The sequence below is a fragment of the Dermacentor silvarum genome, chromosome 4 (assembly GCF_013339745.2).
Source record: "Dermacentor silvarum isolate Dsil-2018 chromosome 4, BIME_Dsil_1.4, whole genome shotgun sequence".
Lineage (NCBI taxonomy): Eukaryota > Metazoa > Arthropoda > Arachnida > Ixodida > Ixodidae > Dermacentor > Dermacentor silvarum.
The window spans coordinates 78,779,210-78,794,570 of record NC_051157.2 but is presented as its reverse complement, the minus strand read 5'-3'; the positions used below and the strand labels follow the sequence as shown (position 1 = coordinate 78,794,570).

The following is a 15,361-nucleotide window of genomic DNA, read 5'->3' as shown; positions in this document are numbered from 1 at the left end:
TCCAGGGCTGCAGAAGATAGCGCCAACCTTTCCCTTTCCCTCAAGAACCACTTACCGCGGCGACGATTTATCGCCGTTGACGTCATACGGAACCTCACGGCTCCCTAAGCTTTCTTGTAGAAACGCGGCCTCCTGCGTGGGGCGATGCCGCAGATATTGCACAGCCGCGCCAAAAAAATTGCATAATTTTCAGGTTTCCGTTTTATTGCGATAGCAATTATATGGACACTCCAAAGCAGATTTCTGCCGTCGCCGTTGCCGTCGCCGTGAGGTTCCGTATGACGTCAGTGGAGATGAAATCGTCGCCGCGCGCCGCCGAACGCTGTATGTGAGAGTGAAAGGGCGCGAGGGACGCGCGCTTTCACGGGGAGTGAACGCACGGCGGAGCACAAACGCGCGTTCTGTGCCGTGCTCCCTTAAGGGCTGCAGAAGTAGGTTTCTCTTTCCTCCTTTACCATCACCATATATGTAGAGCAAACGCGCCTTCTTCTGACGCACGAAAGGCCGTACGGGGGAGGGGGAGGGAAGGGAGGCGACGTTTAGCTGCGGCACCAAGTGCCTATTTATATCAGAGGCTCCGGCAACAGTCACCAACGCCGCACGCATTTTGTGCGAACGCGGGCAAAACGCCGAGGGCGTCGACAACAGTTCTGCGTGTTGCCGGTGCTGCTGCATGTCCAAGTTTATACAGCTGATAAAGCTACTATCATTACTCCATATAGCTCTCTACAAATTTGCTATCGCAATTGATGCTTCGCCTTTCAGGTGAAACTGTGACAACTTTTTTGTTTCGTACTTTTAATATTTCAGTCTGTGAAGATTTAGCATAAAAGGCAAGCGCTGTGGGCGTTTTGTTTCATGACATTTGTTTGTGGATTGTCATTCTCAAAATTCCGAGGAATAGCTTTGCCAAGAATGCAAGACAAGGTATGAGCAACATTAATGGTAGCATGGTGTGGCATACCTAAATATATTTGGAGGGCCTGCGTGGTCGGGGAAGATTTTCTCGACCGCGGGTGCCAAAGCCGACGCCGAATTTTCTGCGACACGGGGCCCTTAACGCGCGTTAAAACTTACAGTGACGTTTCACTTCATGAACGTGGGTTACGCGCAAGCGTATGGATACCGCGAACATGCACAGCGAGCACCGCGGTACAGCGTACTAGAATTTCTAGTACACTGTGACCGCGGAGTCAAATCACAAACGGAAAGGGCGCGAACGCGGCGATTCTCTTCTCCACTGCCAGACGCCATCCTCCTGCGGCGCTCGCTTCCCTCGAGGCGACAAACATAATCACGCCGATTTCACAGGCGGGGCAATTACGCTTGCGCGTAGAAAATTTTGAAATGCATTGCGCAAGGAATAAGACAAGCTGTTGTCACACACACACACACACACACACACACACACACACACACACACACACACACGCACACGCACACGCGCACGCACGCACGCACGCACACACACACACACACACACACACACACACACACACACACACACACACACACACACACACCACACGCACGCACACGCACGCGCACAGACACACGCGCATTCACGGACGTATACACGCGCCCAAACAAACGCATACACACACGTGTGCGCGCGCGTGTGCACAGAGCGCTTATGTTGCCTTACGAATGAACTAGGATTGAAACCCTAGTTGAGAAACTAAATCCAGACGCGGCTTCACATATTCTCGGATATTCAACACAACGTCCAAGTCAGTGCGCATGCGGCACTAATTGACTAGAGACAGGATACTACCGTAATATAACTCCTCGTAGTAAATTTTAAATCATCCTCCACATTTCGAGTACAGCATCGTTGCGAGAACAATGGTCGCGCATGCAAGAGGCTTGTTGAGAGACGAGCGAAATAAGCCACTCGATTCAGGGATCAAGTTCTCTTCGAGTGCAGAGAACGAATGGCTCCGCTTGCTCCAGATTTTAACAACGGAAGGGCCGAAGCGCTGCGACATTATGAACACTCGCGAATAATAGACACAGGCAACGAAAAATTCGGCAGAGAGTGCGTACCTACAACTGATTCGACACGCCTGTAATACTAACTGTACCCATTTTTTTAACAATAACCTTCGGCAACCGTGTTTTCATACTTTGCCCGTCAGTCGGAGTATTACTCTTCTTTCTCAAGAATAATCTCGCTATTAGATCGTGTTAATATGCTTGTTTTCACTGAAACTAACAGAAACATCGCTGCATGTTCGGTACGTCGTGCTCCGCAGCTTTTCTATGACACGGCTTAATATTTGCCGTGAGCTAAAGCTGGAGAGTCTTGCCACCCTACCATTCCTTGTCGCGTGCGTACAATAGCAGTTTACAGCCTTATAGTGCACGTCATATTATCAATAAAGTGTAGTCTCCTCTTCATAAAAATGCAACTTTGTCACATTGAAAAATTAATATAAACAAGAAAAGGCAGCTTACATACCATTAATAATTACGCGTCTTTATTAAAAAGAATATCAGCCAGATGATTAACTCTTTAGAGAAATAGGTAATACACATTTATAGAGAATGGGGAAGCACATCTGAAAGCAGAGCAATAACACCGCTGAAAAAGCCCCGATGTCATCGTTTAGTGGATAAGTACAAAACAGCATGTTCTGCTCTATGCGGCAAACATGGAAAAATTGTTTTGTAACACCTTAATTGTTCGTTGCATTTGTGTGTGGTACTATTTCTGAATGCTGTAGCGGCCCTCATGTAACAAGGTAATCCTATGAGAATATTACTGCTTCTGTGAGTCAGGGGCACACTGCAGAATAGTAAATAGAGTTGCTGCGAGAAAAAAAATACATAGTTTCTTCCATTTGCACTTTGCGTTGAATAAAGTAAGTGAGCAACGATTCAGTGCGCTTGCCTGTCGCTATATGCAGCACGCTTTTCACTCCCTTGTTGTGTGTCCGTTCATCAGAATAAAGTTTGCAAGGGAAGGCATGGTCATGCTTCAAGCCCGGTCTAAATCTTGTTTCGGTGCTAACGCAAAGGCTCTCTGAAACTGCATAACGGTGACACCCGTCGCAGTGTGTTTCCGAAACAAGAGTTCTGCTCCGAGATTTGTTTCGGAAAAAAACAAACAACGATACAGAGATAAACATAACAAAACGTTGAATACGTTGTTCGGTTATTGTGTAACCAGTGTGAGTTAGCTCTGTGGACCGGGCACACAAAAAAAAGAAGACCGAAAGAGTTACATAAAAAAAAAAAAGATCGGATGCCTTTTCTACCAGCTCGCCGTCTTACTCTTCCCGCGAGCGGCGCCGGGTAAACGGAAAGGAGGCATTCGGGAGGGAGCGAAGGAAGTCATGGAACGGAGGAGGCGAGATGGGAAAAGGGGTGTACTGACGCCGAAAGGACGAGCCGCGGCGCTCTAGCAGAAGCACACACGGACACTCGTGCACGTGTGCGCTCTCTCTTTCAGGCTGCTCACCACGCCGGGGCGCTAGCGTCGAGCCGAAGCGCAGGCAGCCCCGACTAGCGGCTGCCGCCGAGGCAGGAGTCGCGTTGCTGGAGTAGCGCCTGTGTTCGGTGGCGGTGTTTCCGCCGCACGCGCACCTGCTCGTCGGGAGGTCGCGCGCGCGCCAATTCATCGGTGCTACTCGGTCGCTGGCTACGCTGAGCGCTTTTCGCGCTGATCTGATTTACGCGTCGGCAGCGTGTGCTTAGCGTTGTTCGCACATTGCCAACCGACGAGCCGGCGTGACGTATACTGCCACAGAGCGATACCGCGAAGCACGTGGCCCTGCGATCAGATCTTCTGTGTGTACCCTGCGGCTAGGCTCTGACCTGAACAAACTTTTAAGTGACTGCTTCGAACATCGTGCTCCAGCTGGTTGCTTCCATTCTACGAAGTAGCTTACCCTGTTGCAATGTGACCAGTGTTTTGAGGCGAACGCTAGTTTGTTCTAATGAATTGCAACACTGGACTAAAAAGACAGTTTGACTGTGATAAAGAAGTGCTCAGGTGTGCTAACTAGCAATATCTGTGTTATCAGCTTGCTGCGGCAGCATCTGTCTGATGAAGCTACAGAAATCAAGCTAGACAGCGGCCAACCCTTCGAAATAAACATAGGAAATTGTTCCTAGCGCATGATTGTACGTACCTAGGTTTCGACTGCCAGCGACTTTGTTGAACGATGTTTCGATTGGGGCGCCTCTCCGTATATCGTCAAGTTTGCTCCAAAGTTTCCGCCATCTGCCTTTTAAGAATCGTAGCGTTGTTTTCAGCGCCTTCATGCTGTGGAAGCCGTTCCCCTAAATGATTTTGAAATTGACGAGTGTTTCCAAGTCAAACTTCCTGGAAGCTCAGCGATACTCTGTGACATCATTGGCCTTGTAGAATTTATGGTGCGTGTGGTCGGGCCGCTGTGACAGCTGGATTACTGCTCCGCTCACCCTTGCTATCAAAAGGACAACATGAGTGTTGACTGCCGTTACAGCCTCGTTTTCATCGTGACATCCCTGTGTCTGTTGGGGCTATGGGAGCCGGGTAAGTCGAACGTTTCTTTTCCGTACTTACCTTAGTATTTAGTGATTTGTTAGAAAATGTGTTAGCGCACGTAAAAATACCCGTGGGAGTGAATGAACTCGGTCTCCGTGCACTTGCTACAGTGTAAGTGCTACAAACTCTGCAGTTGGCAATTAAAGCAACCGAAAGGCTCGCGTTGCCATGACAAGAAAGCGCGACACATTGATCAGGGAACCACACTTGTATAAACCATACGTCTGCATATCGACAAATTCTTTCTGTAGAAAACTGTCTTTGAACAGAGTTTGCAAACTTCCTGTCCTTCATTGTTAATGGCGCCTGTACACTTTGCGGTGAACCGGCACATAAAAAGAATATTCCGAACTGGTCTTAAAATTTTGTACATTCTTCTTGACAGGCGAAGGATGATTTTTGTGTCTAGCACACTTGTTGACTGATTCGTGCTATTGATGACAGTAACGCTAATACGTGACAGTTATCATTGTCTTTCCTGACCGGATTTTGTTTTCTCCGATTGAGAAATCAAGCTTACTTCATTCATTATTGAAGTGTTTCAGTTGTCTTGCTCCCTGAGCATGTGCCGTTATAGCACGTAAAACGTCACTGGTTGTTTTAGCTGAGAGCTAAAGACGAATCCCGAAATAACGACCCTTGCTGCTATGCCTTTATTTCATTAGTGTCCCCGTTCTTCAGATACGGCGAAAGAGAAGTAAATAAAAGAGCCAGATAAAAAACGCAATGAAAATCTCCCATCGGCAGCAAGGAGCTACAAATGTATACAATCTTTCTCTCGGTGCCAAAAGAAGAGCACTGTGTTTGCTCACAGAATATTTTGATGAGCTGGACGCTCTGCGGGTGGTTCGATCTGGACGCAGTAATCGGAAGCCACGACAGAATGGCGTACGGCGAGAAGTAAGGAAGCTATGAGGGGATCCTACATAAACATTCCTGCTCTGACTTTTTCCGGCGAAACTAGAGTGTCCTGCGGTCCATTGCCCCGGAGCGATGCCCAATCCGAGCAAATGGCCTATCCGACAATGCACAGAGAGAATCAGGGAGATAGCTATTTCCCCCGTTCTGTCTTCGTTCCCTGAAGGCACACGAGTTGCGTCCACTCCGCTAGCTGCTGTACCATCGCCGGAGATGAGAGGCACGCTTTTGCGTAATGAACCATCCGTCGGGCGAGTCTACTAAAAGACCCGGCACATCGCGGGAGCTTTCTACTCACGCTTTTGTACGCGTAATTGGAGCCACTTGATTGATGGCTACAGCGTCCGCGGAGGAGCGTCTCCTGCGGACTTTTCCCAAGCAGTTGGCATAGATGAGTGCGACACTGCATGCGCTCTATTTGGCCTAAGCGCCGGCGGAGTAACGTTCCCCGACCGGCCCTACGTTAATTGCTTGGGAAATCGGCCTCAGGCTCCTCCTAATTCTTGACCAGAGAAGAGTGTCTGATGGTTAAGCCCGTCGCAGGCAGCATGTTTGCTCGTGAGCTATTTCGTCATTCGGGTTTTGAGTGGCACGCGCCGTTTCGAGGAGATTCAACAACTCTTTAAAGCCTCATGCTCGTTTCCGATGTCAGCCACCACGAGCGTTCGGTAGCGCTCTGGACATTTTCTTCACTTACTAACTTAATGAAAAAAAAAAAGATTATACTATGCAAAATCTGCAGTTGTAATGGCAATATTCGGCAGCTTTTGCTAATGATCATAAAGCAATTATGCGGGGATCGAATTCTCGTTACGGTACTAATGCGTTTTGCCATCGATAAGAAAGATTGTTCTATGGACGTTACGTTTCGAAGCGACTGCGGGCCTTATCGCAACATATCAGCTTCGGCCCTTCTTCTGCCTTTGTTCAAACCATTTCTTCACTGCCACGACGATGGTACTTAACTATAGTGACCAGGAACTCTGTCCTGTATTCAGGACCGAAAAAGGTATAGCTACAAGACCCCAAAATGTGAGTATAACAGGGACATTTTCACGTTCGTTAAGAGAAGACAAAATTCAAAACAGCTTGGAACATGCCATAGAAACAAGCTTTTGAATTCAAAGTGCGAAATTTTGGTTTCTTTTTTTTTCTACAAGCAACAACACCGTTAGCGAGTAGCACGAGCTATGGCGTTACGCGAATGCAATATTTTGTATTGGCGCACGTCTCAGTGTGGTATATTTAGGTCTATTCATACGGCAGAGGAAAGCGCCAGGAAATATCATTTTCGGTTGACAATAATCAAGGCGGAGTAATAATTTTTCTATGATGAGAGCGTTTTGTCTAAAACAGTTGAGTGCTTCAATCTTCTTTCTGCAGAAGTAACTTCTTTTCGCATATTTAACACCCATTTTGCAGAGTTCTCGAACTCCTGACCAAAGAGTTCTTATAGGGTACAAGCGGAATAAACATTGTCCAGGGCGATTTCGAAAAGCCGCAGAGAATGGAGTGAAATAGGTGCACGCGCTTACTCTCAAAAGGAGTCGCGGTTGCTCTATTTATTCTTGAATTGTACGTCTACCACACGTTCCCAGAATTGTGGTTTTTCCGATATTTTCACGGCGCCTGAGATTGAATATGGCCGGAATGCAAAAACCGCTCATGTACATAGTTATTTCTTTTTTTTCTATGTTCTTTTTTTTTCGAACGCATCATATCTGTTCAGAAAACACCTCAATCCATCTATCATACCTTCAAGGCAAATATGTGGATTTGTAGCTTAAAGCGTAACCGCGGAGTTTTCGTGTCGGCATTTCTATCTTGAGCTGCCTCTTTTTAAGTCTTACCTACAACTTCTCTTAGTAACAGCTTGAGTCATAAAATGAATGTCAACGGCGAGCCGTTTTGAGGATGGAAAAGCTCATGACAACTTTCGTGCTCATGAGCGCGAAGAAAGTTCACATGGAGTAGACTGTTTAATATTCTACGAGCATATATACTCATAGCTCATATAGTAGTTCTAATCTCAGTGAAGTGCATACGAAATCCGTGTAGAGCTACAGCATATATTAGGCCCATTGTGAAAAGAGTGCGGCAGCCATTGTTAGGACATTAGCCGAGCTACAATGACTGATCTATGTGATGCACTTAAAGAATTGCGAGGCTTCTCTAGACCCAATAGCTTCGCATGCGCACGAAACTGTGTATATGCGCGCACAGAAAAATCTGTATACAGATTCTATAAGCAGGTGGTAGATAATAACAGAGGAAGTAAACGAAAGTTCAAGCTTCGGCTACTAAACTGCGCTTCTTTTTTTTAATTGGTTGCTCTTGAACCGCAGCAGGGTGTGCCCACTTCTATCTCTAAAGAGCTGCTGCTTAAGAACCGCCACCAAATATACCAGGGACGCGCACAACTTGGAGCTTTTGTGCCATACAGCTTTTTTTTTCTTGAATAAGTAAACAGTGGTATTAGGTAAACAGTAGTATAACTGTCGTAACAGAAGTCACGACAGTTATAATTCACCGAAAATTTTTCAGCGCAGACCATCATCTTTGAACTAAATGATAGTCAATGTAAGTTCAAATGGGGGAATAATATTGGACAATAAACAGACATTATAGACTAAATTGGTTAAACCCTAGTTTCCGCGAATATTGTCACGTAGTAGTGACGCTGAAGAAAACAGTCGTAAAACTGTGTACGACGAAACTGGTTGTTTATTGGGCGAACCTGTGCCCACAAAAGCAAGGTACACTCAAAGCACAACGATAGCGGCGAACACAGTCGGCGATCGTCGAAAATCTGATCAGCGGCGAAACGCGTCGGCTTTTATACCTGAGTCATCGAAGGTTCCAGATTAATCCCTGATGCCCGCGTGTCTTCCAGAAAGTTCTAGACAATTCGCGTCGCTCATACAATCAGATTACATGGGCGTCGGTGACCACAGACGACGGATAGAAGCATCGATAACGTCCGAGAAGCTTCCAATGCAGGCGCGTCCTGCGCCGAGCGATAACGTTTAACATTTGTCAGCCAATGTTGAAAGCGGCCACCAGTGAAAGATAAACATGTGTACGTGTCAATACCCTCCCCTTAAAAAGCATCGCCCCGATGCTACAAACAAACACGAAAGCGAAAACAAAAACCATGCATAATAAACAAAATAACAAAAAACAATAACAAAATAACAAAGTACCTAAGTTTGTCAGCGGGCGTAGAAAGGCTTAAGACGCACCACGTGGATGACTTCAGGTCGTGCCCGGCGCCGCTGTGATTGCGAAATGCCGTCTGGCACGACCTCATAGTCCAGTGCGCCAATACGTCGGGTGATCTTATATGGTCCGAAATAGCGACGTAACAGCTTCTCGCTAAGTCCTCGTCGGCGTATCGGAGTCCAGACCCAAACACGGTCACCGGGCTGGTACTCGACGTAGCGTCGTCGAAGGTTGTAGTGTCGGCTGTCGGTCCTCTGCTGGTTCTTGATGCGCAGTCGGGCGAGCTGTCGACCTTCTTCGGCACGCTGCAAATAAGTGGCAACGTCGAGATTTTCTTCGTCAGCGACGTCTGGTAGCATGGCGTCAAGCGTCGTTGCCGGGTTCCTTCCGTAGACCAGGTTGAACGGCGCCATGTGCGTCGTTTCTTGCACGGCCGTGTTGTATGCGAAGGTCACGTACGGAAGGATGGCATCCCACGTCTTGTGTTCGACGTCGACGTACATTGCCAGCATGTCGGCGATGGTCTTATTTAGGCGCTCGGTGAGGCCATTCGTCTGCGGGTGGTAGGCGGTGGTGCGGCGATGGCTTGTCTGGCTGTACCGCAGGATGGCTTGAGTTAGTTCTGCCGTAAAGGCCGTGCCTCTGTCGGTGATGAGGACTTCTGGGGCACCGTGACGCAGGAGGATGTTCTCAACGAAGAATCGGGCTACCTCGGCGGCACTGCCTTTGGGCAAGGCTTTTGTTTCGGCGTAGCGGGTGAGGTAGTCCGTAGCGACGACGATCCATTTATTTCCGGACGTCGACGTCGGAAAAGGCCCCAGTAAGTCCATCCCGATCTGCTGGAACGGTCGGCGAGGTGGCTCGATTGGCTGTAGAAGTCCGGCTGGCCTTGTCGGCGGTGTTTTGCGTCGCTGACAGTCTCGGCATGTCCTAACGTAATGGGCGACGTCGGCAGAGAGGCGAGGCCAGTAGTATTTTTCTTGTATCCTCGCGAGAGTGCGTGAAAAACCGAGATGTCCAGCCGTTGGGTCGTCATGGAGAGCTTGCAGAACCTCTGGACGCAATGCTGAGGGTACCACGAGGAGGTAGTTGGCTCGGAGAGGCGAGAAGTTCTTCTTTAGGAGAATGTCGTTTTGCAAGAAAAACGACGCCAATCCTCGCCTGAACACCTTCGGCACAATGACGGTCTTGCCTTCCAGGTAGTCTACAAGGCTCCTTAGTTCCGGGTCGGCTCGCTGTTGTTCGGCGAATTCGTCGGCACTGATTGGTCCCAAGAAAGTGTCGTCATCCTGGTCGTCCTGTGGCGGCGGTTCGACGGGGGCGCGAGACAAGCAGTCGGCGTCAGAGTGCTTTCGCCCGGACTTGTAAACGACGGTGATGTCGAATTCTTGAAGTCTCAGACTCCATCGTGCGAGGCGACCTGAAGGATCCTTCAAGTTAGCTAGCCAACACAAGGCGTGGTGGTCGCTCACAACTTTAAAGGGCCTGCCATAGAGGTAGGGACGAAACTTTGATGTAGCCCAGATGATGGCGAGGCACTCCTTTTCTGTTGTGGAATAATTTGCTTCCGCCTTCGATAGCGACCGGCTAGCGTAACTTACAACCCTTTCTAGTCCATCAGTCCTCTGCACAAGCACGGCGCCGAGTCCTACGCTGCTTGCGTCGGTGTGGACTTCGGTATCGGCGTTTTCGTCGAAATGCGCAAGTATTGGCGGCGATTGCAGGCGTCGCTTCAGTTCTTCAAATGCTTCGAGTTGCGGCGTCTCCCACTTGAACTCGACGTCGGCCTTCGTGAGATACGTCAGTGGCTCTGCGATCCGTGAAAAATCCTTGACGAAGCGCCTGTAATAGGCGCACAGTCCAAGAAATCTACGCACTGCCTTCTTGTCAGCGGGCAGAGGAAAGTTGGAGATGGCCGCAGTTTTCTGAGGGTCGGGGCGCACTCCAGACTTGTTGATGACGTGGCCCAAAAACAAGAGCTCCTCATACGCGAAGCGGCACTTTTCTGGCTTTAACGTGAGTCCGGAGGTTTTGATTGCTTGAAGAACTGTTTCAAGGCGCCGCAGGTGTTCTTCGAAGCTTGAGGCAAACACAACGACGTCGTCCAAATAGACGAGGCAAGTCTGCCACTTCAAGCCTGCCAGTACTGTATCCATGACGCGTTGGAAAGTCGCAGGTGCCGAGCAAAGACCAAACGGCATGACCTTGAACTCAAACAGTCCGTCTGGTGTTATAAAGGCCGTCTTCTCCCGATCCCTCTCGTCGACTTCAATTTGCCAGTAGCCGGTTTTGAGGTCCATCGACGAAAAATACTTTGCATTGTACAGTCGATCCAAGGCGTCGTCAATCCGTGGGAGGGGGTATACGTCCTTCTTCGTGACCTTGTTGAGGCGACGATAATCGACGCAGAAACGTAGGGTTCCATCCTTCTTCTTCACTAACACCACGGGGGACGCCCACGGACTCTTGGACGGCTGGATGATGTCGTCGCGTAGCATTTCGTCGACTTGTCGCCTTATGGCCTCGCGTTCGCGCGCCGAAACTCGGTACGGGCTCTGACGCAATGGGCGGGCATTTTCGTCGGTTATGATGCGGTGCTTGGCGACAGGGGTATGTCGAACTTTTGACGACGACGAGAAGCAATCCTTGTATTGCAGGAGCAGAGCTTTTAGTCGTTCTTTCTTATGCCTGGGAAGGTTCTGATTGACGTCGAAAGTTGGTTCAGGTATTATAGTCGTCGTTGCGGGTGCACTGGAATCCGTGAAGGCGAAAGCACTGCTGGCTTGTACTATTTCGTCGATGTAGGCAACCGTGGTGCCTTTGTTAATGTGCTTGTATTCGGGGCTGAAGTTCGTGAGCATCACCGTTGCTTTCCCTGCACGTAGCTCAGCTATGCCTCTAGCGACGCAAATTTCACGGTACAGCAGTAAGTGATGATCGCCCTCGATGACGCCCTCCATGTCTGCAGGCACTTCGGTACCGACGGAAATCATTACGCTGGAGTGAGGCGGAACGGTGACTTGTTCTTCAAGCACATTCAAGGCATGGTAACTGATGCATGTATCCGGCGGTATCGCTTTGTGTGTTGAAAGCGTTATCGACTTGGACCTTAAGTCGATGACTGCACCATGTTGGTGTAGAAAGTCCATGCCTAGGATGACGTCCCTGGAGCAGTGCTGCAGGATTACGAAGCTCGCCGGGTAAGTGCGGTTGTTTACCGTGACTCGCGCTGTGCAGATTCCAGCCGGCGTTATTAGGTGACCTCCCGCTGTCCGTATATCGGGTCCTTGCCAGGCCGTCTGCACCTTCTTTAACTTGGCGGCGAACGCGCCACTGAAAACTGAATAGTCGGCGCCAGTGTCGACGAGAGCGGTGACGTTATGACCATCGATGAGCACGTCTAGATCGGTAGACCGGCGTCTGGCGTTGCGGTTAATTCGTGGCGTCGGATCACGGCTTTGCGGGGGCGTTCGCTGCATGAACGCACTAGCACCTCCACCAGATGTCACGTAGTAGTGACGCTGAAGAAAACAGTCGTAAAACTGTGTACGACGAAACTGGTTGTTTATTGGGCGAACCTGTGCCCACAAAAGCAAGGTACACTCAAAGCACAACGATAGCGGCGAACACAGTCGGCGATCGTCGAAAATCTGATCAGCGGCGAAACGCGTCGGCTTTTATACCTGAGTCATCGAAGGTTCCAGATTAATCCCTGATGCCCGCGTGTCTTCCAGAAAGTTCTAGACAATTCGCGTCGCTCATACAATCAGATTACATGGGCGTCGGTGACCACAGACGACGGATAGAAGCATCGATAACGTCCGAGAAGCTTCCAATGCAGGCGCGTCCTGCGCCGAGCGATAACGTTTAACATTTGTCAGCCAATGTTGAAAGCGGCCACCAGTGAAAGATAAACATGTGTACGTGTCAATATCATTACCACCACCGGCTAAGAGGCTTCCTGAAATGTGCGTGATCTGATTTAACGTAGTTTATCCATGATAAATCGACATAGCTTGGGATTTTGGCTAAACGCTAAGTATTAAATTATTTGTCGCAACGACGCTGCTAATTTTAGTTTTCCAATGTCGCTGTTCCAGCAAAGTTAGATATCTCTAATGATTATATTACACGCAATATATTTAAAAGTTGATATCGTTAACAGAGATATTCCCCAAAACGCCCAAATCGCCGTTTTCCCCACTTGTGCCGCGTTGCCTTGCGCGCAAGCCCGATACATGGCCAAACATCCCTGTGCGACCCACTGTTGCTATATAACCAAGCATTTTCGATGATCTTATCGATTCCCTTTCGGCGGGTTTCCTCAGCTCTTTACTTCCTCCGGCTGCTTCCAGATCGCGTCAAAAGCAAATCTCGCTCCGGTGAACACGCCTTCATCATTCGCGAGCACGCGGGTCGGAACCGGTGCGTTTCCCCTCGTTCACTTGCTTGCCACCCTGGGGCGAGGTCCCACTCTCCTTTTATTTTTATTTTATTTTTTTATTTTTTTTCTTGCGACACCCGCTTTCTTTCCTTTGCATGTAGCTCCATGGATCGATGGGCGCGACCTCTGGCGCGTCGTTTTGGTCCGTTCCCGCCCCGGGAACCCTCTCGCCTTGCTCGTTGTCGACGCAGAACTGTCGTTAGTGCTCCCCGAAGCCGAAACTATCGTCACGAAGAGCTGCGCGAGCAGTTCACATTCTGTACCCATATGCTTCCTCCCCCCTTCCATCCATGGCGTAGTTTTCGCGCCTGTTCCTCTTTCGTCTAGAAGCTCGGAACTCGCTAGTTATTCTGGACATTAATTCATCCATTGTGTCTGACGCCGGCACCTTCGTTTCTGATTGGCTGAAATAGAGAGTAACGTTGCCTCTGACACGCTCAATGGAACGCAGCTTGTGGAATTTGACAAAATTACGATTTGCGGTTTACCCCCTCCCTCTTTCAGACGCACACACGTTCCTTTCGTTTGTTATTTTTTATGCAGTGATTGTGTAGGAGAGGTTGGCATCGTGGGTGGTACTCACTACTCTTCGCTTAGGCAAACAGCATATAGCAAAGATAGACCGGGCTAAATATAACAAAACACCGGAAAACATTACAATAAAATATAAATACACAAAAGTCAGAAAGTAATAACGCAACGTTGATATAAAGTTCATATTAGAAGATTGTACGCCACGAGGCACACAATTGGTCTTCTACTTTGTGGTTGTTTTTTTACCAAGCTCATCTCGCGGTGTATGTTGTCCTTATGTCTATATGAAGAGACAATTTTTTGGCGGTTGCGTTGGTGTGTGTATTGTGCTTTTTAATATTTTTTTTATTTTTCCTTGAGGAATGATTTCTGTATTTTGGTATAGCCGTCTCAGGCGTAGCCTATAGCTTACCATGCTTCAACATCTAAGTAAAAAAGACAATTTGCATAGCAAGTTTGGTCAGGTTCTGTAAAAGGCGAAGTAAAAGTTGTCAATGCGAAATCATTAATGACCGATGAACACCCCTGAGCGGCCCTTCGAGTTATAAACTACTCGTGGGCAAGCGAGCAAGTTAGACGCTTGGCCAATGACTCCGCTTGGTGCGTTTTGATTTGGCCTTACGAGGCGCAGTTAGAACACAGGTGAGAGCTCGCGCTGACAAGGAACGCGCGGATAACGCAGGTTTCCGAGAGCGGGAGCGAGGGTGACCTGGTGCGCAATACCTGGCGCGGCAGTACGTGTTCTCTTTCGCCCGCTATGTTCAATTGAGGCACGATGGTGACGTGGCGTCGCAGCCAATGGACATTTAGATGCCATATTTCGCTAAGAAACCTAAGAAACTCCCCATCGCCAAGCAATTTTGCTGAATTTTTCAGTGTTCAGCAGCAAGATAAAGAGACAAGTGTGTTTTCTTTAACAAATTTCCCCCTGCACAAAATTATCGGCGCGGAAGAGCCACATGGATTGCGAATCTGCACGTCGCAAAGCTGTGACATTGACAATTGTTGCGTGCTCAGCGTTATGCTCTAGACAGTTTTTCCTGTTTTATTTCTTTTCAGGAGAGGATCTGTTTGTTTTTAAATGGGAAAACGCGAACCTGTTGCTTGCGCGACGCTTGCAGCAAAGCTGCAGCGAACTTCACGGAGATTGCGTTGAAATTTTTTGCACCATCGTGATAACGGTCAGCGTATGCGTGTTCCAACATGTAATTTCATGTGATAACCGGCGTGGTAATGCTGGTTGGTATGCAAGTGCGTCCACGGCACTAAATCACTATTTGGACGAGGCTGTTATATCGGACATATGCGGCGCACAACGTGGGGCCACCGCGTTTGGTACATCAGCGCAAATCGGAGCATCGGAGTTTCAGGTGCTCCTGAGCAACGTCGGCATATCGTTCTGTTTAAGCAAAACACGTTCCCAGCATGAAAAATAAATATTGGGCGCCATATGTTAATACGCCTTCTTTGCGGCGCGCACACGCTACCACATTAAATTGTGCAAATTAGTAGGCGCGCATTTTAACATGTGTAACTATCGAAGCAATTGTATTGCAAATCACCTTCCGGAGGAAATAGGCAATTAAAGTGGCCCTAAACCACCCCTTGGGTTTGGTGGAAAAACATAGTCGGCGGTTAGCATACGCTGCTGTGAACATCTCAGCGAAGTATTGTAGTCATGCGTTGCGCGAGGAGTATGCACGCGGAGC

The 15,361-nt window shown here is 48.6% G+C and overlaps 1 protein-coding gene across 1 annotated transcript in view; it reads left to right on the top strand.

Annotated features, from left to right (window-relative positions):
• The first annotated feature begins 3,583 nt into the window (after positions 1-3,583).
• LOC119448717 (Down syndrome cell adhesion molecule-like protein Dscam2) overlaps positions 3,584-15,361 on the top strand; it is a 322,695-nt gene continuing 310,917 nt past the window's right edge. The window contains exon 1 of the mRNA XM_049665781.1: positions 3,584-4,522. Within this exon, the coding sequence (XP_049521738.1) occupies positions 4,450-4,522 (73 nt within the window). The 5' untranslated portion in view covers positions 3,584-4,449. The remainder of the gene's footprint in view (positions 4,523-15,361) is intronic.